Source organism: Symphalangus syndactylus, chromosome 4 (assembly GCF_028878055.3).
Source record: "Symphalangus syndactylus isolate Jambi chromosome 4, NHGRI_mSymSyn1-v2.1_pri, whole genome shotgun sequence".
Classification (NCBI taxonomy): domain Eukaryota; kingdom Metazoa; phylum Chordata; class Mammalia; order Primates; family Hylobatidae; genus Symphalangus; species Symphalangus syndactylus.
The window spans coordinates 91,744,258-91,766,668 of record NC_072426.2 but is presented as its reverse complement, the minus strand read 5'-3'; the positions used below and the strand labels follow the sequence as shown (position 1 = coordinate 91,766,668).

General features: G+C 36.6%; 1 protein-coding gene across 10 annotated transcripts in view; it reads left to right on the top strand.

The window, feature by feature from the left end:
- NRG3 (neuregulin 3) overlaps positions 1-22,411 on the top strand; it is a 1,125,306-nt gene that overhangs the window by 339,963 nt on the left and 762,932 nt on the right. Inside the window, exon 3 of one of the 10 annotated variants that reach the window (XM_055275511.2) lies at positions 20,435-20,512. The exons of the other annotated variants lie outside the window; for them this stretch is intronic. Coding sequence (XP_055131486.1) covers positions 20,435-20,512 — 78 coding nt within the window. The remainder of the gene's footprint in view (positions 1-20,434; positions 20,513-22,411) is intronic. 10 annotated transcript variants of the gene reach the window in all.

The window sequence follows — 22,411 nt, the reverse complement described above, 5'->3', positions numbered from 1 at the left end:
ATTTGACGTATAAAAACAGCAATTTCACATCGTTCAAACTAATAAATGCTCCTGAGACTTGTTCTGAGGAGCAAAGAAGCAGCTCATTGTAGATAAACACATGCACATAAACTGTGTCCTCTTCATGCTCTAGTTACATCATCTATTGAACATTTTGTGGGGTTTCAATGAGATAATATTTGGAAAGCAAATAGTAGCACTCAATAAAAATCAGTTTCTCTCACCATGATTCCACGCACTTTAATTTCAACCACTGCTTTGAACTTAACACTTCTCCAGCGTTTTACAATGTACAAAGTGCTTTCGCATAAGTTAAATGTTTGTGTGATTTTTGCAACCCAGTGATAAGAAAATGAAAGTTCCAAAAAAGTTGTCATTTGGACTGAATTATCCAGATAGGTAGTGGGATATTGCATGTTGCTGAGTACAACATATGGTCATTGCCCAATACTGATGTCTTTAAATTAATAAAGGCAAAGTGGGCATGTAGGCATGTCACTATCTAGTCTACTAATCAGAAACAGATCAGTGGTCTTTAAATATTTTGATCATACAACTTTTTTATGTGATAATATTTGAAACATTAATATATGTGCCATTTATCTATTTAGTATACATTTTCAGTCTCTATAACTTATATATGCATGGCGGATGTAACATCTGATGTGCATTATGAAACATGCATAAGTAAAACCTTTTAAAGGAAAATATTTAAAAAATAAATATATTGCAAGTCCTAATATTTTCTCCCTGCATTCCAAAGGATTGCATAATTGCAGCTTTTTAAATTGAGATGCAATTAGCACGGACTGGTGGATTTCTATGGGCTTTATTGCCCAGGCCCTACTTTTGGTTCCCGGGAACAAGAAAGTTTTGGGATTTGTGATCAAGTCAGACCAGCTTCTAAGCTTAGTGAAGCTAGAACATAAACATGCAGCTTATAAGGGAGGACCCAGGTAGAGTGGTGATGAGAGCCTTACTTGTAGTCAAAGGACTTACTATCCAAAACTGTGGCCTCATGCAAGGCACAAGCACCCTCAACCTCAATTTCTAATACGGGCTTATTTGAGGAGTAGAAAAGAATAAAATACAGGTTGAACATCTGTAATCTGAAAATCCCAATCTGAAATTCTTCAAAACTATAAACTTTTTGAGCTCTGGCATGATATCACAAGTTGAAAATCCCACATCTGACCTCATATGATGGGTCATAGTCAAAACACAGTCAAAACTTTGTTTCATGCACAATAAATATTACATAAAATTATCTTCTAGATTTTGTGTATAAGGTGGATATGAAACAAAAGTGAATTCTGTGTTTAGACTTCAGTCTCATCCTCAAGATATTATGTATGTGTAGATATTCCAAAATTCTAAAGAAAATCCAAAATCTGAAACACTTGTACTCTGAAGCATGTTATATAAATGATATGGAACCTCAACCTATATTCTATTGAAAGCACTTGCTAATCTATAATATACTATAAAATGTAAGGTATTATCAATGCGTTTATGTTTACTGTGTATTCCAGCATTTTAGACACTGTAGGCACACAGCATGAGTTTAACGAATAAGCAAAAACATTAATTAATTAAAAATAATACATTACCTTACTATGTCACATATGCTATCTCTAGAAACAGAAGACACAACAAAATATGTTTTCAAAGCAAGTTTTTTTGTTTAGTTATCATTTCATATAATAAGAATCTGGAGGTAAGTAGTGCCAAAGTTGGCTTATTCGGCTGCTCAAAACCATTGGTAAGAACGCTGGTTCTGTCTGTCTTCCACTGAGCCACGTGGAGGCACTGGGCTCTTTCTCTTTGGCTAGATCTACTGAATTTCTCAGATGCTGCCACAGTTCCAAGCAGCTATGAAGATGGCAGTGTCTGGAGGCATTGGAAAGGGAACATTCTGTTCTGACAAAGTGTTTTTTTAAAAGAAAAGAGGCCAAGTATTCACTGAGACTCCCTTCCCCTTAGGCTCAGTGGCTGGTAGTATGTCGTAGCCCATTATTTCACTAGTCCAGGACAAAAGCAATGATACCAATAGGATTTCTTTACTTGAGTTTCATGTCTTAGAGTTGGAGAAGGGACCAAGCCTCCCCTGAAAGCTGAGGGGTTTATGGTCAAGAAGAAAGAGTAACTATGGCCACCTTTAAGTCACCAGCCAATAACACTGCTTCTCTATCCTGTTCTGACCTGACATTTGTCCCAGCAGGTGTTCCAGTCTGTCCTACAGTAGTGAGACTACTTGATATGGTGAGGAAGGCAGGTAATTGATCTTACTCCATCACATCATCACATCTGTTTCCCGCCCCCTCCCCCCCTTGGAGACAAGGTCTCACTCCATCATTTAGGCCGGGATGCAGTGGTGCAATCATAGCTCATTGTAGTCTCAAACGCCTGGGCCCAAGTGATCCTCACTCTAGTCTCCCAAGTAGCTAGGACTACAGGCACATGCCACCACACCTGGCTAATTAAAAAAATTTTTTTTGCACAGAGATAGGGGTCTTGATATGTTGCCCAGGCTGGTCTGGAACTCCTGGCCACAAGTGATCCTCCCACCTCTGCCTCCCAAAGCACTGGGATTACTGTTGTGAGCCACCATGACCAGCCCCATCACTTCTTTTGTAGGTTTGTATTTATTTTTGACAAAGACTTTTATTTCACAGTGACTTCTTCACAAGTTTCTTCAGATGCTAGTCTGAACAAAGGAGAGCAGGGAAGTAGAAATGTAGACTTTCTGTTTTTTCCAGCTATGGCATCACTGATCTCATCCATCCTACTAAAGTTTGTGGAGTCTTGATCATTCCCCATTCCCCAACATGATGGCAAATACCAGTTAAGTACTCATATCTAAAGAAATCCTTTATTAACAGGAAGTTAATTAAGAACATGTACATCTCTGATAGTCATCATTACAATGAGTAGAAATTAATTTTTTCAATTTCAGTTAAGTTTTATTCCGTAAAAAGCTTTAACCTCTTATAATAAGACATGAAGAATTATGAGAAATTATTTGCTGTATATCTGGAATGAATGCATTTAATAATAGGTCAGATGAGCAAAAATGTTTGTAATTCAAATTTGAATAGAGAATTTCTTCAGTGATAGCAAATGGAACAATATGGTTTTTATAAGTAATATTTTGATTTTAAATTATTTAAAATATTCAGATGCTATTCTAGTTTCAATCCGCATTTTGCTTTCTTTCCCAGCATCCTCTGAAAGTTTATATGCTAGAGGTCTCTCCTTCAGCCACTCCTTGATCATCTCCAATTGTAAATCTCTTTATTTTTCATCAGAAACGATCAATGCTACAAGTCTGATTAATATGAGTGATGTGTATATGTGTATGTGTGCACATGAATTTTAGACAGTTTTCTGCAGAATCATCTTCTGTTTCTATTTTTCAAGACAATACTGTGACAAGCCAATGTGTTCTGAATAAATTATGCAACTGATGGGTGAAGCAGGCATTTGCTTTTCAGTATTATACATCCCAACTTGTATCACACAGGCAGACTTCTGCTGACAACACTATTGACCTATACATGAAACTTTGAAACTCTGTTTTACATTTTAAAAATTTGATATTTCTGATATTCTATGGGCTTCACTTTTTGACATCAGGCTTTTGTACTTTTATGCAATTTGATAATTATATTCGGCCCTTTATAAATAATTAAAATAATGTTTAATCATCTATGGTAAATGTGTCAATTCCTTACTACACACGTTCTGATTTTGTGTGTGATTTGTCAGGAAAAATTCTTGGTTTGTTTATATTTTTTACGTTTTCCTTTTTTTTTTTTTTGAGACAGAATTTCTCTCTTATTGCCCAGGCTGGAGTGCAATGGCGCGATCTCGGCTCACTGCAACCTCTGCCTCCCAGGTTCAAGCGATTCTCCTGCCTCAGCCTCCCAAGTAGCTAGGATTACAGGCGCACACTGCCTCTACTGGCTAATTTTTGGTATTTTTAGCAGAGACAGGGTTTTACCATGTTGGCCAGGCTGGTCTTGAACTTCTGACCTCAGGTGATCTGCCCGCCTCGGCCTCCCAAAGTGCTGGAATTACATGCGTGAGGCACCGTGCCTGGCCTATTTTTTATGTTTTCTACACAAGACCAGATTATATTTTTTAGAACTAAGGAAAAGGAGCACTTAGAAAGTGTGGAAAATCAATGATCTTGCAATTTGATATCTACTCTGGAGCATACCCTGAAATCTCAATAGTTTACAGACAAGATAGTAGAAATTAGCAAATACATTATATGTGTGTGTGTGTGTATGTGTCTCTATATATACATATACACACACATATATATGTGTGTATACACATATTTATACATATGTATGTATATGTCTGGGTGTGTGTGTATGTGTGTATATATATATACACCCTTGTGCTAAGGGATATATTTTCTAATATGTATTCATGTATTTTTATAAATCTTAAATTTTCTTCAATCTCATAGCTACAGACTCTAATTTTTTTGTTAAACTGAAAGTAATCATCTCTGGTGAATCTTCCTAAACTGTGTATTTCTAAATGTTTTTACCAGTATTATTGTGTTTTTGGAATCACATTACTTTTTAGTGTAGTGATAGCAAGTATAGTGAGTTACAGGCTTTTTTTTAATTAGCAAATTAATATGAAGACCAGATCTCAAATATCAGGTTGTCTGATCTTATTCAGTATGCCATTTGGCTTAAGAAGTTCTCATTTTGTTTCTGCAGCTCACTCATACTGAGCCAATCTAGACAAAACAAATCCTGCTGCTCACTTGGAATTAAGATAATTGTTTCACAATTCAAAGAAGGAAGTTAATTAGCATGACTTTTTTCAATTAAAAGTTATTTATTAAATTTCCTTTCCTGAAACTGTTCATTTCCTAGGAAGGTCTAGAATAGAACAAATATAAAAATAGGAAACAGCAGCTTTTACTCCATGTGACAAGGTTTTGTTGAGGGTGCCTGCGGGGCTGGCCATCTTTGTCATCTGTGTAATGTGGCCGTGCCTCTGGCAAGCTGTAAGCTGGTAGTTAGTATGGAGTCTGCATTCCAGCTACCTGGGTGCCATCGCTCTTACACACATCTTAGCTCAGATGTTCCAATATTTGTTCTCCTGACCTACAACATCAGGACCACAGGGGAACTTGCTAGATTCTGAGGCTCCCTCCCAGACTTTCTAAATTAGATACTCTGAGGGTGAGGCCCAGAATCTGTGTTTTAATGTGCTCTTGAGGTTATTCTGATTCTGCCTAATGCTTGAGAAGCACTGCCCTAGCTTCTGACTTGGGCAACACTCCTGAATCATTGCCTAGCTTTTCCCAGCTGTAAAATGTAAAATACAACATTTTTCTTGTAGGATTATTGTGATAATTCAAGAAAATCACGTAAGGTTATTTCTGCAATAGTTGCCTAACAGATAGAGTGCTCTAAGGACACTGAGTGCTCTTCAAAAGCAGCATGGCCTCTGTGTGCTCCCATGTCTGAGCATATTTGAAAACCAGCCTCCAAAATTACACTTCCTCCTTCTATCAATTGTTGCAGAATCGAATGTCGCAAATGCATGGCAGTAATACATCCTTTGAAGAATGAAGTGTTATTAAAATTTCATTCCATAATATTTGTATTAGTTTTGTATTACTCAAAAAGCCTATCTTATTTTACTTTCTTAATGAAATTAATTTTTATTTCGCTATGAATATATTTTTTTTCTAGCCCCTACTTTCATTTCCAAATTTTCTCATTTTCTTTTTAGTCTGGATATTTCCTGGATAATTTATTTCAACATTCTAATACTGTTTAATCTCAAATACCCAAAGAAAATACATTTTTTGAAATATTGATGAACTAAAACCAATAGGTATGAATGAGTCGATCCTGTGTTTAAACTACATGTGAGATATCACCTATTCTATTCCATGCAAATAGGAAGGTAAATATAATGAAGTCATTAATAATAATGAAATAAGGCTATTTTATATAAGAATTTAGGTTATGTCCCATGCAAATTAGTAGCATAATATTGTATGATTAGTCTTCCTGATATTAATATTTTCCTAATTTATTCTTTTCACCAACTGCATTAAAATTCACCGCAAAGATTCAGTCCAAGGTTCTCATACAGAACTAAAGGTTAAAATGTGTTTGTTAGCCAATATACAGGACTCTGTAATCTTATATACATACATTGCCAGGGACTATTGGGATTCAGTTCTGTTCAGCCATGGAGGACACACTCTGTGTTGCCCTGAGACTGTGGAAAATACAGTGTCTATAACATATCCCCTTCTTACAGAGGTATGCATCATTGAACTCAGAACTCTCCTTTGCTACTCTCATTCAAGACACGCTACAGCCCAGAACTTCCAGCCTGTGGGTTTTTCTCACCCTCTTTCTCTGCCTGAGCCCTCTGCTCAGAGTGGGGTTTTCATGATCTCCCCACATATCTTTCTTCTTCTGTCTCTGCTTTTGCTCTCTTCCTAAAGCTAGAAAGCCATCTCCTAGCTTAATTACCACCTCCCACGATCTTGTCTATTTGTTGCTATTAATCTGAACTTAATAATAAGTGTTTCCTGAGATTTCACCTTATGGTCATTTGGATTCGAAGTAAGGGCTAGAAATGGAGAGTTAGACGAGGGATGGATGAGCTGATTGCGTCTAGGGAAGTCAAGGAGTTGGGCTTGCATTGCAGAGGATGGCTAAGAAAGGAGCCCAATCTATGGGATACTTAAAAATCCTATTAAATCTGAGTATCTGAGTTTGTTCATTATTAGAATTCTTTCACTAAGTGCTTCTTAAAATGATCAAAGAAACGTTTGGGATTGTGAGAAAAACAGAAACATTGTCCTGTGCATATATTAATGAAGTGTGATATATCAAAGAATATTTCATCTTTAGCAATCAGTAACACATTTGTTCTTAGTATATATGTGTCAATCTAAAAAGGGTTTCTCAACCTTAACATTATTGAATTTTTAGGTTAAATATTGTTTTGTTTGGGTGTGGGCTGCCCTGGCATTGCAGCTTTTCTAGCCTCTACATACTAGATGCTGGTAGCTATGTGACCCCTCAAAAAAATTTTTTTTTACAATAAAAAATATCTTCAGACATTATCAGATGTCTCCTGGGAGGCATAGTTATCCAAACTTGAGATTCACTGGTCCAGACTATAAAACTTATCAAACTATTATTGGGAAAGATGAATCTATTTTAAGATCTACTTGCAAGCTAAGTCTACATAAATGTCCATTAACCTTTAGTACTTTGTGACCTGATTTTGTGTTTCTTCTTGCATGATTATTTTTTGGGCCCTCAATATATATTTCTTAATTCTATTTCTTCAGTTTCTCTAGATGCTGTATCTGGCCAAATAGTGTATCATAGCAAATTAGTTCTAGAACCTCACTTGTCTTAATATTAGTTAATTGCAATTAATATTTGTTAATTCTATTTCTTTCATTTTTCTAGATGCTTTATCTTGCCCAATAGTGTATCCTGGCAAATTAGTTCTAGATTCTCAATTGTCTTATTTTTAGTAGGTACACAATGGTCCAATGCATTAAAATGACTTTCCTTTTAATAGTTCTATGTGAATAAAAACATATTTCCTGGCAAATTTCACCTCAATGCTGCAAATCCATTGAAAAAGGGAATAATACAGTATCATGATACAGGGAGAAAAACTTAGAAACACAATAAGATATACATACACACAACTTTATGAGGGTAAATAATAAGTAAAGATATATATATATATATGTGTGTGTGTGTGTGTGTGTGTATACACATATATTGATACAGATCATTGCAAGAAAATCACAAATACCAAAGTCAACCAGAAGACGTGAGTAGAGAAAAATAGACAACAAAACAACCAACAATGCAAATTAAAGTGAGATAATCATTTTGCTGTCAAGATAGGAGAAAAACCAAGAGTGGGAAGATATTATTATTCTTCAATCATGTGGGCATGTATCTTTACTGTGTGTGTGTGTGTGTGTGTGTGTGTGTTTATCTGCTGAGGGCCTTTGAATACTCTTTCCTTACTCAGGACAAATAGACAAATATGTAATTAAGGCACCTAACAATACAGACCATATTTTCAGGGATATAGCAATTAAAAGGTCTTAGGAAGGCCAACTCAAATCCAAGCACATGGATTCCAGCTGGGAACAGGAGTGAAAGGAGTGGATTTCTTGTGTCTGTAGGCCTAGAGTGAAAAACAGCTTCAGGAAACCTTCACTTTGTGATCTATGGGAGAAAATTGAAATCAAGAGTATTGTGTTAGGGGGAATCCTACAAGAAGAAGATCTGGGAGATTTTTCTTGAGGTTTGGGGGCAGGCATTTAGCTGAGGGTGGACATTGAGGAGAATCTGGAGGGCTTTTATTAGAAATATACTTCCATACCTTGAAAAAAACTCCAAAATATCACACCTGTTTCTCAATACCACATGCTTTGTACATGCCATGTAACCATTTTTGATTACCAAATTTCATTTTAAGTTTTGATACTACTTTTAAAATTAAAGTTATAGCTGAGCATGATAGCCTGTAGTCCTAGCTACTAAGGAGACAGAGACAAGAGGATTACAACACAAGCCTGGACAACATAGTGAAATCCTATCTCTACACAAAAAAATTTTAAAAATTAGTCAGGAATGGTGACTTGTGCTTGCAGTTCCAGCTGCTTCAGAGGGTTGCTTGAGCCCAGGAGTTGGAGGCTGCAGTGAGCTATGATCATATCATCACATGCCAGCCTGGGTGACAGAAGAAGACACTATTGTCTCAAAAAATAAAATAACAGTTGTTCAGGATATTTAGGAATATTTAATCAATGCTTTTTCAGAAATGGTGGTTTAAAAATAAATAGTCTTGGAAGGAAGCCCTACGTAGGTATTCTGCTTGCAGACTTTTGCTTCCTGCAACACCTTTAATATCTATAAAATAATTAGAGTTTTTGATTGTGGAGTAGGCTTGATTTGGAACTGAGGATTTTTTTCTAGACATATGTTTTAATTTGAGTTTCACTCACTGCCAAAAAAAAAAAATTGGCAAGACAGAGAAAGAGAAAAAAAAAAAAAAACAGGTCACAAAATGTAAAAGTCAAAAGCAGTCATTCCAAATTTGTGTCTTATATGTTCTCTCAGAGTTTGCTGTCTTCTTTATGTTTCAACATTTTTCAGATAGCATCATTAATGAACAGCCTTCCAGCCCCCCTCCATCATGCAGCTTTTTGATCCTAGTGCCCAATTGGCTTCAATCAATTCCTCTGACCATGAAGATTATGACTCTACAAACCTGCCAGGACTCGTTTCCTTAGTATTAGATGCAGGCAGATAGAAATTGAGAGATGATTCCACATAATGCTCATCAAAGCAGAAAAAAATCAAACCTAATGCACAACAGGGTTACAAAGAGAAAAAAATAAGCAGTCTGTATTAAAAACAAAAGGAAATAACAGGGACAGAAGAAAAAGAGAAAATAAAACAAGTGATTTCATGTAGGTGCTATAAAATCTTTAACCAAAACACAGGCTCTGATGAATGATCTCTTCTGCCTGAGACTCAGGAATGTCATGGTCCTTATGTCCAGGAAAAGAGCCAGCTCTTTTATTGAGTTGCCAACAGTTGTCACTGAAGCCATCCTGAAGTTTCCTTGCTTCTAGTTAGATGGGAAGAGAAACACAAATACATTCTCCCTCAGGATGGACACTTCCAAACTAACCACTCCCATGCAGTGATAACCTACTCCCAAATCCTCCAGGTGGCCTACTACACCCTGCTTTCTTCTGCTTGCAGTTGCCTGACATGACATTGCTCACCCTTTCTTCTCTTAAATGTTACCCTTTTCTGTGTCCCTTTGTTATAGGTGTTTGGCCTATAGTGGAAAGGCCTTACATTTGTGTCACATGAATCATGTCATGTTATTCAGTCTATTACATTTTTTGTCAAGTAATACCTTATGGTATTTTACCTTTATCAATATAAAACAAATTTATTTTCTTTGTTTTAAGTGTTTGCCCTAAACTTCAATATTATCTGGTGATGGTAAACAGGCTCTTCATTCAGGGAGCTTATAATCTAGTGTAATAGAATAGAACAATTTCTTAAATAAATCAGGAGTTAACGCTGATTGTGATGAGAACTCAGGAGAAGTGTAAGGTATGTTGGAAACAAGGAGCATAAGTTGGTTGAGGGATTTAGACAAGTATTCCATGTGGGACAGACACTTCTGCCTGTCTGAAGGACACAAAGGATGTACCAAGGTTATGTTTTCAGACCCAGTTGATTAGACCCCTGGGTTTATGCTCTCGAGAGATTGTCAGAGGCCAAATTAGGCCAAGTTCCTGGTAGTGTTTGCCTCCTGTAGAGCATTTCTAAAACCAATTACTACCTTCAGATCAAGACCGTTTTCTCTTATAACATCTCTTGAATTGTTTGGGTTCTTCTTTTAAGAGTAACAAGTCATCCCTGCAAGCTCTTTATTTTCTGTTCTCTATATCCACAGTGTTTTCCCTATTTTTGTTTCTTTGTTCTTTTCTTCTGAATTCTAGGTAGACTTAAGTTGGTCTTCCAAATTGTTGGCATCAATCTGGCTCTTCAGTGCCCCGTGTGGATTTCTAGTGTGATTTTCCATGGTAATTTTCTGTATGTCTCATATACTTTTTACATCCTAATATGTAGCTTTATTTTCCTGTCCTGTTCTCTTCATTTTGCTTTTGGCTAACTTGTATGGAAACATGTTATTTTTGCATTTGTATGGAAGTCATGTTGCTTTTGAATTGTAATAAAATTGAAATTTTCTTCTGGATCCTGCAGTAGATTAGCATAAAATCTTTTTGAGAAACTCAAGCATTTCCTCTCAGGATATCTTCAGTTAGCAATTCACTAGGAAACAGAACCCAAAACAATTCTTCAGTGTAGATTCTTTACTGAAAGGCAATGCATGGGACAGCCAGAACAGCCCTGTCTAGTCCAAAAGGGAGAACAGTCAAACGTGCCTGCAGCCAGCCCCAGCAGCTGCAACTGGAATGCTAGAGAGCCAAGCAAGGGTCTAGAACATGGATGAAGCTGAGATAATCTCAGGGTGTGTGTGTTATTTTGAATGTATCAGAGTACTTAATGTCTCAAAAAAACATATCACAAGACAGGCTGTCTGTTCATATAGGTAATAGTCTGCACCCTAGATCTGTATTTGGAAGAAGCTTTTCTACAACTCCAGACCAATTGCTATTCCTGGTGGGCATTTACTAACTCACTTCTGCTTCACCTTGGCCGCTTTTCCCCCTGGCCTATCAACTCAGTTGGAGGGAATCAGAACTGGACACTCTGAACAATGGGAAAAATTGATTTCCTCCTAAATATACTACTCGGGTTTTTGCTGCCTTTGTTAACTCAGAATGCAGTGTAGTAGTATTCCAGCAACCACCCCAAATACACACACACACACACACACACACCACCCACATTCTTCTGGATGCCCCACTAACATATACAGGCACACACTTCACAGATACACACTCCACATGTTCTGCCTAATTTCTTGGTATTCTTTTCTCTTGTAAATGTAGTCAACTAGCAGGAGGGCAGGAATACCAAGGAAAAGGAACCAGAGTTCAAGCACTTCCAGAAAGCAGCACCTTAGGGCTATAGGCACAACTATTATTTTTTGGCTGGAACACAACCTGTAAAAGATACAAAGTGAGTCCGTTTCCTTTTCTACATAACCTCTGTTTTATCATGACAGAAAGTGTTGCAGGATTCTGGGCCAAAGTGTGAAACAGCATCAGAAAAGCCAGCTGTGTCATCTATCCAGGGATACCACCATGTGAGGACAAGGTCCCCTAATATTCTAGAGTGCCTGGCCTCCATGCAGGGACAATTGTGTATTTATTTACAAGAATGTGAGCACCAACACTGCAGAGTTTAGGCATTTATGTTCATTGCCATATCCTCAGCACTTACAACAGAGCCTGGATTCTAGGAGGTAGCTAATACTTTATTTTGTTAAAATATTTGATTAGAGCAGTTATGTGATTATTGGCTGTCTTCCCCTAGACTAGGAGTTCCCTGAAGGCAGCACCATCCTGTTTTCTTTGCCAGGTTATCTTCTGCTTCAGGTACAGCATCTAGAACATAAAAAGTAAATACATATCATTTTATGAATAAAAAAGCACTTTTAGAATGCAGAAAGCGGAATGACTAGTAGTATAGCTGTGTTCCTATCTGCCCCTCAAATAAACTAAGTGACCTGACAATAGTGACTCTTGTATTCGTCTTTGAACTTCTGCCAAACCCAGCACAATTCTTTTAAGTCCTTGTTTACTAATTATTTGGTTGAATAATCAAACAAATGGAAACATCCATAATGTTAGCAAATATGATGCAAGACATGAAAAGCCTTATGCATTGAAATCTACATGATTTAACCCTAGAAGGCTGAAGTGATATCACACCAGGAAAATTACTAACTTAACAGAACACATCAAAATAAAACATTTTTCAAATCTATATAATTATCTCAATTGCCAAAAAAGTATCTGATAAAAATTCAATAGCTATTCATCATAAGCACAGTAAAAATAATAGGAAAGAGGGTTTCTTTTTTCACAAGGGAAAAATTAAATGTTTCAACAGCATTACCTTTAATGTAGAAATATGAGACTTTCTAAAACAAACAAGAATAATATGAACGTAGCTCACTTCACCATTGCTGCTACAATTATTTATTATTTTAATGGTAAAATTATTAAATATTAAGGAAAAGAATATTAAAATTAAAATCACCAGACCTCAAAATCTTCAGTATACTGTTAAAAATGAAATTGCAGGAAAATTGTTGTTTCAAATGTGTTTACTAGGAAGAAAAAAATGCAATTGTGTAGGATTATGACTAAGACCACAAAAGGTAAGTAAAAATGATACATTAAATGCTAATGTGGGGAAATAGAAGACAAAAGAGATGCATGTTAAAAAATTGCAAGTTCTAACTACAGTACTAACACCTAAAATCAGTTGAATGTCATTTGCAAAGAAAGAATATCCTTTATTTAAAAAACATATGCTACTATTTCTGTTATTACCACTAGAAGCTACATTAATTAGACACTGACATATAATAGGATAGACTCTAAGTATAAATTATTTCTCATGCACATAGCACCTTGATTGGTAGATATTATTGTCTTCTTTCTTCCAGATAAAAATAGAGAGTGAGAGGGTGCTCAGCAGGTGGAGGAAATATACCAAGCCAGGGCACAGGTTTGGTTCCGAATGAAGGGCATGCGTTACACTACAACAGTATGAACAAGAAAACATGAGTAACACAAAAGCACTAGATGAACATATACACAAGCGAACATCCTCACACACAAACATCTAGTACAAATAATTAAACTCAGAGTAATTATCAGTATGATTATGAGAAAGAGATAACTCATGTCCCACAGAGATGTAATTAACTATGTGCAAGGCATTGAGTAAGGTCTTAGGATATTCCTCAGGTTTGGAATCCCCTTCCTGCATTTTCACTTGTTAAAATAAAATCACCAAGGAATATTTACAGTGGAATATTTGAGAGAAAGTTTGTATGTAGTTTCTTTAGTGTTATTTGTGTTTTAATTCTACTTTAGTGTTTTGTTGAAGTATGTTAAGATCATGTGGCATATTTCTGTCATAATGTCATTTAGTAAGCTCTCTCCATACCCGTTTCTTCTACATTATTAATTTTCTTGTCAAGACTTGTATTACTTTTTTATTGTTGCTTGTTCCACTTGAAATAGGGCCATTTTAGTATCTCCAAAAACAATACTATTTCTAATTTTCTAACATTTTACCCCAAGAATCTATCCATATATTACTCAAAAAATTGAAAAAAGGCAAACTTCCAAACAACGTGTTAAGGAAATAAACACACTTCAGCATCCAGTTTTCCCTAAAGGAGAAGCAATTACTCCTGGGATACTAAATGAGATCTGTCTGTGGCTCCTCTTTGAGACCAGTTTTCCTCACCAGGGGTGATTTATTCATTTGTACATCAAGGAATTCTCAGCTTTCTTACCGCTTCTAGAAGCTGAGGACATTTGATCATGTGTAGGACTCCTTGCAGTTCTGAAACACATCTCAGAAAGGCAGATATAGCTAAGGCAGCATTTTAGAAGTGCAGAAAGGCATTTTCTGGAGGCATACCCTCCAATGCTGCTTTTAGAGTCCTTGTGAGATTTCGATTTGAATCCTCCTTCTGTACCTAGTAGCTATTTGAACACTGACAAGGTACTAAACCTCTATGAACCCTAAGTTTTTGTTTATTTTATTAAAAATAATGCTAGCCCTTGTATCCTAGAATTGTGAGGATAATTATTAGCAGGTCATATGATAGCAAATATTGACTGGGGTCTTAACACACTTCAGGCATTGTGCATGCTATATGTTTGAATCCATCTTTGTATTTAATGCTAACCACTCCATGAAGTAGTTGTTATTTATCTCCATTTATAACTAGGAAATTGAGATTCAAATTGCTCATGTAATTTGGCCAAAGTCTTACAGTTAGTTGTCCAGATTCAAATTCCCCATCTACTGGACTCATAGTCTCTATACTTCCAGGATGGTTTTCACACCTATTCAGTGCTCAATAATTGTCAGTCATCACTGTTGTTATTATTGGGAAAACTTTGAAACACATTTCCCAGAAACTCTCAATTGACAAATGTGGAGCCAAGTCTCTTTTCAAGATAGGAAATTTGTCTTGTCTTTTCTGTATATGTGCTATAACATATTGCTTGCCTTCTTGTGAATCCACTAAGAGTCACATGTTGGCGGTATGTATGACACGTTCATGTCTGTCTCCTTTGTCAGCTCTCTCATGGTCCAGACATGAGAAGGTCATCTTTCCTTATTCTTCTTCCTCATTTCCACCCACTGCAGCTTGTACCTGGGCTGTTTGTATCTTGGTAAGTGCAGGAGCGCTTCAGTTCATCATAACTGCTGCTTTTTCCTCTTTCCACATACTGGATCTTGCATTAATGACTTTAAATTTGGAACCATTCATTCTACTGTGGCTGTTGGGCTTTCTCTGTCTTTATAGAGTCTCATTGCAGGCATGCTCACTAAGCTCCTGAAAACTGACACACCCTTGCGTTTGGCAACTGGCTCATTATTATTACTATTATTATTATTATTATTTTATTGTATCGTTTATTGATTTTGAACTTGATGCTGGGTTTGATTAAGGGAAAAGACTTAAAGGGGTTTTCTTTTCTAACTTGCTTATCTTTTTACCTTATATCTAATTTCATCTCATGACAAAGAAGAGATACGAAATTGTATTTGAGGTGGTACACTTATGCTTCCATCTGAATATTGCTTTGTCATTGTTTTGATTAGAAACAATAAATGGTGTTGACAAACTCTGGGAATGATTTTTATAATGAAAGAAATAGTGAAAGTGGAGAAGTTTCAATAAATGATTTTTAAATAAAATGCTTTTCTTGAATATAAAAAACATGGTGTTGGCAGATGACATTGTAGGAAATGTTACTTCAAGATAGACTGGTAGGTCTTTTACCCTTTCCACTTCTCTGTCACTTCTTGTCTTTCTAGAACATCTCATTACTTTCCTTTATGAATTCTTCTCCAAGGCTCTGGTGTTAGGGGCAGCCATCATTTTCCATTTCAGTTCAAGGGACTTACTACTTAATTTAAGTTTCCTCAAGTCTAACCCTCCACTCCAAAGTTCCACTCATCCTTTCACTTTTTAGAGCAGAGATCACCTGCATGATAGTGTACCTATTGATGGTCCCCGATGTTTCAGAGGCCCCTAGTTGTATATTCAGATGAGAATATCAACAGGGCCTTCCTCACATAACTGTAGGAAAAGGTCAAAACCCAGACCCCATAGAGAGACCTGGGACACTTCTAATTTATGAATGCAATTTTTAAAAAGATTTAAAAATTAAATGCTATGACACAAAATACAATACAATGGGAGTGAGTGATTCACAAGATAGTACGAGTATTTATAAACATAAATTTAAGTGGGTGTTGTAGAGTTGAACTCAAATTCAAATTTGGGGCTTTTTGTAAATGTGAGTCACAGATTAATTGCTGACATATTGTACCCCTCATTAGGGATACAGCATTATGATAAATTTCGAGGCGAAAAATAACTAAATCACATTGTGGTCATGTTTTTAGTGGGAATAAAATTTAACCTAGAAGAGAAAGAGCATAATTCTTCATTCAAATATGATATTGATTTGCTGTGTGGCCATAGATAAGCCACATAACTTCCCTGGACTTTTTTCATTTTTTTTATTGGGGATAGTATTAGTTACCACATTGAATGTGATTGGATATGGTGTAAGGACAAATTAATTTGTAGATATGAAATATTTTTGAAGTATAAAAGACTTTTGGACTTAAAATGGTAATGATGATACAGCCCCCTTTCCTCATGAAAATTAATTTAAAATAACTAGAAGGAAATTCAACCTTTATTGAAAAGAATCTTTGGCCAAATATAGGAAGAAAGGCTCCAGAGCCCAGTATGCCATTTCAGAAGTAGATGGTATGCCCTTCTGAGAAAACAATCTCTTATTTGCAACAGTGCACTCTGTGGCAAGTGCATGCCTGGAAGCCACTGAATGTGATGAAGCAACTGGAGGGTCGGAGGCTGAGTCAGGAGACATTGAGACTTACCACTTGTATGAAAGGAGTCAGACAGTGGAGCAAGCTGCAAGAGAAACTCCTTCGGAAGCAGTCCTGAGTGACATATCTCTCTCTCACCTGGGGAGAATTAAAGGCTAAACTAGACATAGGAATACACTTTAATGCATTTCATGGTCAGCCTCTGACAATTACTGTTGTGCTATATCCCACTCTGACCCTCCTCCCATAGTTCCAAATACTCATTATATTCAAAGATAAATTACCAGCATACAGTCTATGAAGACTCACCATGTGAAAAAGGGCAGCATAAATACCAAGGTATTAAAATAATTAGAATAGAAAGCAGTTGAAAAATATTCACCAGGAAAATTTTGTCATGGAGAAAATGAAATCAATTCCCAAATGTATTACTAAATTAAGCAACAGACATTAACAAAGCAATAACTTCTTTGAAATAATGTCTCAAAGCAGACATTTGGGAAACAAATTCGGGAAGAAATATAGCAAGGAAATAGAAGGAAATGACTCTTAAGCACATAAAACAAGAAAATTAGTATATTAGTTTGTTCTCATGCCGCTATAAAGAACTGCCCAAGACTGGGTAATTTATAAAGGAAAGAGGTTTAATTGACTCACAGTTCTGCATTAATGGGGAGGCCTCAGGAAACTTACAATCACGGCAGAAGAGGAAACAACCGTGTCCTTCTTCACATGGCAGCAGGAGAGAGAAGTGCAGAGCGAAGCGGGGAAAAGCCCCTTATAAAACCATCAGATCTTGTGAGAACTCACTCAGTATCACAAGCACAACATGGGGGAAACTGCCTCCATGATCTAATCACCTCCCATGAGGATTACAATTCAAGATGAGATTTTAGTTGAGGACACAGGCAAACCATATTAAGTATAGGAAAGAATAGTAGAAAAGAATGTTACATCTAAAGTTACATTGGAAATAACCTAAAGGAGAATAGAAACTGAAAATATCAAAAAGCGTGTGAACACTGAAAAAATGAAACAAAATAAATTAACAATGAGTTAAAACAATTGTCAGGGTAGATGAAAATAATTTGTTAGAAAATCCAAACAGAAAAAAGAAAAGTTCAGCATACACATAAGTGGTGTGCCTGAAAAGGAGAAATAACTATATGGAGAAAAAAATTGTTTAAAGTTACTTTTTCCAGATGTGAAGAAGTTTTGAGAATAAACATTTTTAACTTTTAATCTTTTGTTTGGAAGCCCAACATTATGAAAAAAATTATGCAAAATGATCACCATCAATATCCTAATCCACTTGCCTTTTAAAACACAGTCATCCCTTGGTATCTTCAAGAGATTAGTTCCAGGGCTCCCAGAAGATACCAGAATTCACTGATGCCCAAGTTCTTTGGGGTATGTATTCAGAAACCACCAATATAGAAGGCCAACTAGAACAGGGAATCTTTTGGGGAGTCTGAAGGGAGATCAAGTCCTAAACAAAGGGTGACCTCAGAATTCCTCTCAGTAACATTCCACATTAGGAAAAGAACAGGTCAATGCCTCTCCAGTGTTTTCAGGAGAACGCATGTAACCCATGTTCCTAAACTCAGTCAATGTATCTTTTAAAGTAAGGCAACTGACAAACAGTTTTCAACATGTAATACTGCTCAGAATCTAGTTGCCAGATTCCTTTAAAAATATTCTGACAATGAAAATGAATAGAGGAATTACAGCAAAAGAACTATTGATAGACATTAAATATGTTGAAAATATTAAATATTTCTATCTGCATTAATAAGTAAAAATATTTCTGAGAATTATGTTTACAGAACAGAATGAAAATGTTACAAAGAATAATAACATTGAAATAATTTATCTGATACAATTTAGGATGAAAAGTGGAAGAGAAGGTGAGAGGTAGGATACATATGGTGAATTCTTTATCTTTTATAGCTGAAAGCAAAAAAAAATGTCACTTAATGGTGATTTATTAAATAACATAGCATAAACATGCAAAGGCATAAAAATGTAGTAAAAGTGTGTAAACAATTAAAATTAGATAATGCAGTAAGAAAAGTGATTGGAGAGTAAGTGGAGGTATAAATGTTGTCAGTATTACAGTGAATGGTCAGGCTCATGCCTGTAATCCCAGGACTTTGGGAGGCCGAGGAGGGTGGACCACCTAAGGTCAGGAGTTCGAGACCAGCCTGGCCAATATGGTGAAACCCCGTCTCTACTAAAAATACAAAAATTAGCCGGGCCTGGTGGCAGGTGCCTGTAATCCCATCTGTTTGGGAGGCCGAGGCAGGAGAATCACTTGAACCCAGGAAGCAGAGGTTGCAGTGAGCCGTGATCGTGCCATCGCACTCCAGGCTGGGTGACAAGAGCGAGACTCCCTCTCAAAAAAATAAGAAATAAAAAAATATATCACATTGTATTTAAAAGGTAACAAAAAAAGTAATAGACATGAGACCTTCAGATTATTAATAGTAACACAAACAGACACAAAAAGAACAAAGTGAAATATTGAAAAAAGATACCTAGTATTATCATGAGGCATACCGAAACACAATATAACTAATTCTGAAAATATCTACCATATTAATAAGGGCATTATCTATCAAATTTTAATAAGAAAGTTATTTCCACAAGAAATCAATAGGAATGGATATCTGTGCATCACATAACATAGACTCACATTCTATAATGGAAAATCTACAGAAATTTCAGGGCAAAAGAGAAGAAAACATATTAGTTTCAGGAAACATAATTCAGTGTGTGAAAACTATTAGTAAAAATTAGTAAGCAAATAGAAGACCACTAAAACATGATTGATTTCACAATGTTACATATCATTGTTTTTCTCCATTAAAGATATGTCTTCATAAATTCTCTAAAATTTTGAAACAGTTTTCTCTTAAATTGGATTAATGGTTTCTGAATTAAGAACATTTAAAAAATATCTTTAAGAAACTGCTTTCAACTTTATCTTTCAAGTTTTTGGCTATTCACACTTAGTCTTCACTGACTCCTACATGAACTGAAACTCTAAGCGTAGGACTAAGAGCAAGTATTATAAATTTGAAGGCCTATTTGCAAATTACTATGGTAGTTCTCTCAGTTTTGTAAAGAATCAGATGTTCAGTTGGCTGGGAGGATATAGAAAGGAAAAATAGAGTCCCTTCTCTCAAAACCCGTAAGTCCAGCAGGGAAAACACACCTTATATATCATAATAAATAGAATATGCAAGATAAGTTTCAGTGTATGCAGGGGGAAAGGGACTTTGGTGGAAGCAGGTAAAGGGATCTTGTAAAAGTATAAATTACATCTTATGATGCAAGAATCAAGCCTGTTTTAACATGGATTGGATGACTTATCAGAGACTTGGAACAAAAAAATAGTGGATATGGATCACAAGTTTTCTGTGATCTTTGGAGGAAAAATGTGACAAAATCCTATATGTTGTCCTTGGGATACCCTCCTGACATCCCCATTCCCTCTGTGTTGCTTGTGCTTACAGTAGAGATGGTTTTTCTCCTAACAGGTGAAAATTCCAGATCTCATTTTGCTGTATTCTCTCAGGTACCTCAGACTTCTGATCGTTTTTCTGGTTACTAATGTGGACTTCCAGTGTTTTTCTCTTTTGTTGCATCTATAAATATTATGATTTCTCAGAAATTTTGTTTTGTATGCATTTATGAGACAGTCGGCCAGATGGGGCTACAAGAGGAGACACAGGAGAGACTCGAGAAAATAAAGTATTTTCTACTCACAGGTCCTAGAGACAGGAGGCATGCCATACATGGCAATATGGGGAAGACCAGAGTGGTCAGGAGGCAGAAACAGGAGCAAGGTAAGTTGTAAGGCATGGCCTTTATTGGGGTTTCTGAGAGAAGGGTAAGGCAGGATAGGATGAACAGTTTAGGACTACTTTGAATAATTTCTCCAGAATTTGGGTAACAGCGGTGTTCTCTAGTTGCCTGTTACCTGGTCCTGGGTTGCTTAAGACAGAAGAATATTGTTTCCAGGGTATATGGGCAAGGTAGAGGAAATGTGGCTCTGGGTTGGTTAGTTTGCATGCTTCAGGCTGGTCCCTTTCCTATCTTAAGAATTGGCGGCCATGCACAGCAGCTCACGCCTGTAATCCCAGCACTTTGGGAGGCTGAGGCGGGCGAATCACGAGGTCAGGAGATTGAGACCATCCTGGCTAGCATGGTGAAACCCCATCTCTACTAAAAATACAAAAAGATTAGCTGGGCATGGTGGTGGGCACCTGTAGTCCCAGCTAATTTGGAGGCTGAAGCAGGAGAATGGTGTGAACCCAGGAGGCGGAGCTTGCAGTGACCCAAGATGGCGCCACTGCACTCCAGCCTGGGCGACAGAGTGAGAATCCATCTCAAAAACAAAACAAAACAAAACAAAACAAAACAAAAAAAGAATTGGCTAGCCTCAGGCAAAGGCAATCTCTTCCCCAGTTAGAAAGATTTTCTAAGATATCAAAACATCACAAGGGACAGAAAATTTAAATATACATTTATCTACAATACAACCTTGTTTTGGGCCTTCTTTTCCCTCACTTTCTTCCTATCATGACTTTCAATCTGGTAGCCTAAAATGCCATCTATCTTCTAATGACTTGCCTGAGATTCACTCTTGTGTATCTAACTGCCTCTTTGCCCCATGAATTTTCAAATATGTCCAAAACATACCTCTTGGTTCTCCTCCCCACTGTTGCTTCTCCCCCAATCTTCCCATTCAAGATAAATGGCACCATTGGCCAACCAGGAGGTCAAACCAGAAACCATTGGCTTCTTTAATTCCATTACCCTTCCTTTCCTATCCCACAACCACCTACTTACACCCACACTTAAGAACCTTTTAACCATCTACTCATACACAAAACTTGATTCTTCCTTCAACATAAATCTCAAATTCAGCAACTTCCCTACACTTCTGATGGCACTGCCACTGCCACTACCACCCTGCACCAAGCAAGCCACTTTCATCTTACCCCTTTTCTGTCCCAGTACCCCCCCCATCATATTCTCCACATTTATACTCCTAGCTGCTCTACAAACCATTTTTGATTAATATTGGTAAAACAAACGACATCACTCCCCAGCTCAAAACCATTCTCACTGATTTCTAGCTGTATTCAGGATGAAACATGCAAACCTTACCAGGGTCCAAATGCCTTCCCAGCATAACACTATTCTCTTCTCTGGTTTTTCCAACATAATTTTTTTCACTCTTCTTTCTTCCCCAACTCACTACACTCCAATACCAATGGTCTTCTATTCATTTCTGGAACGTGTTCCTGGTCTTGATTTAAAGGAAATTTAATTAAATAAAGATCTCCATAGAAAAACTGTCTCTGTCTACTCTGTCTAAATTATTCCCTTCCTATGGTATTTTCCATTTCAGCAGTTTGTCTGTTTCCTTCAAAGCAGCTGATGACAGTTGCAATTACATTTACTTGTGACCTTATTTTGTGTTTTGTCATCTGGACGTTATGTTCCAGGAGAGTAGGGATAATATGAATGGTTTTCTCACCAACAGATCTCCAGTTCCATCACAGAGTAATAACATTATAGGCACTCAAGGGTAGGCACGTACAGGACATACCCAATAAATAATTGTTGAATGAATGATTTAAGTTCAATTTATCACAATATTTTATTCAAAATAGAGCAATCATTATTAACAAAACATGAAAGAGAAAAATGAGAGAGAGCTACAGCAGGGAAAGCAT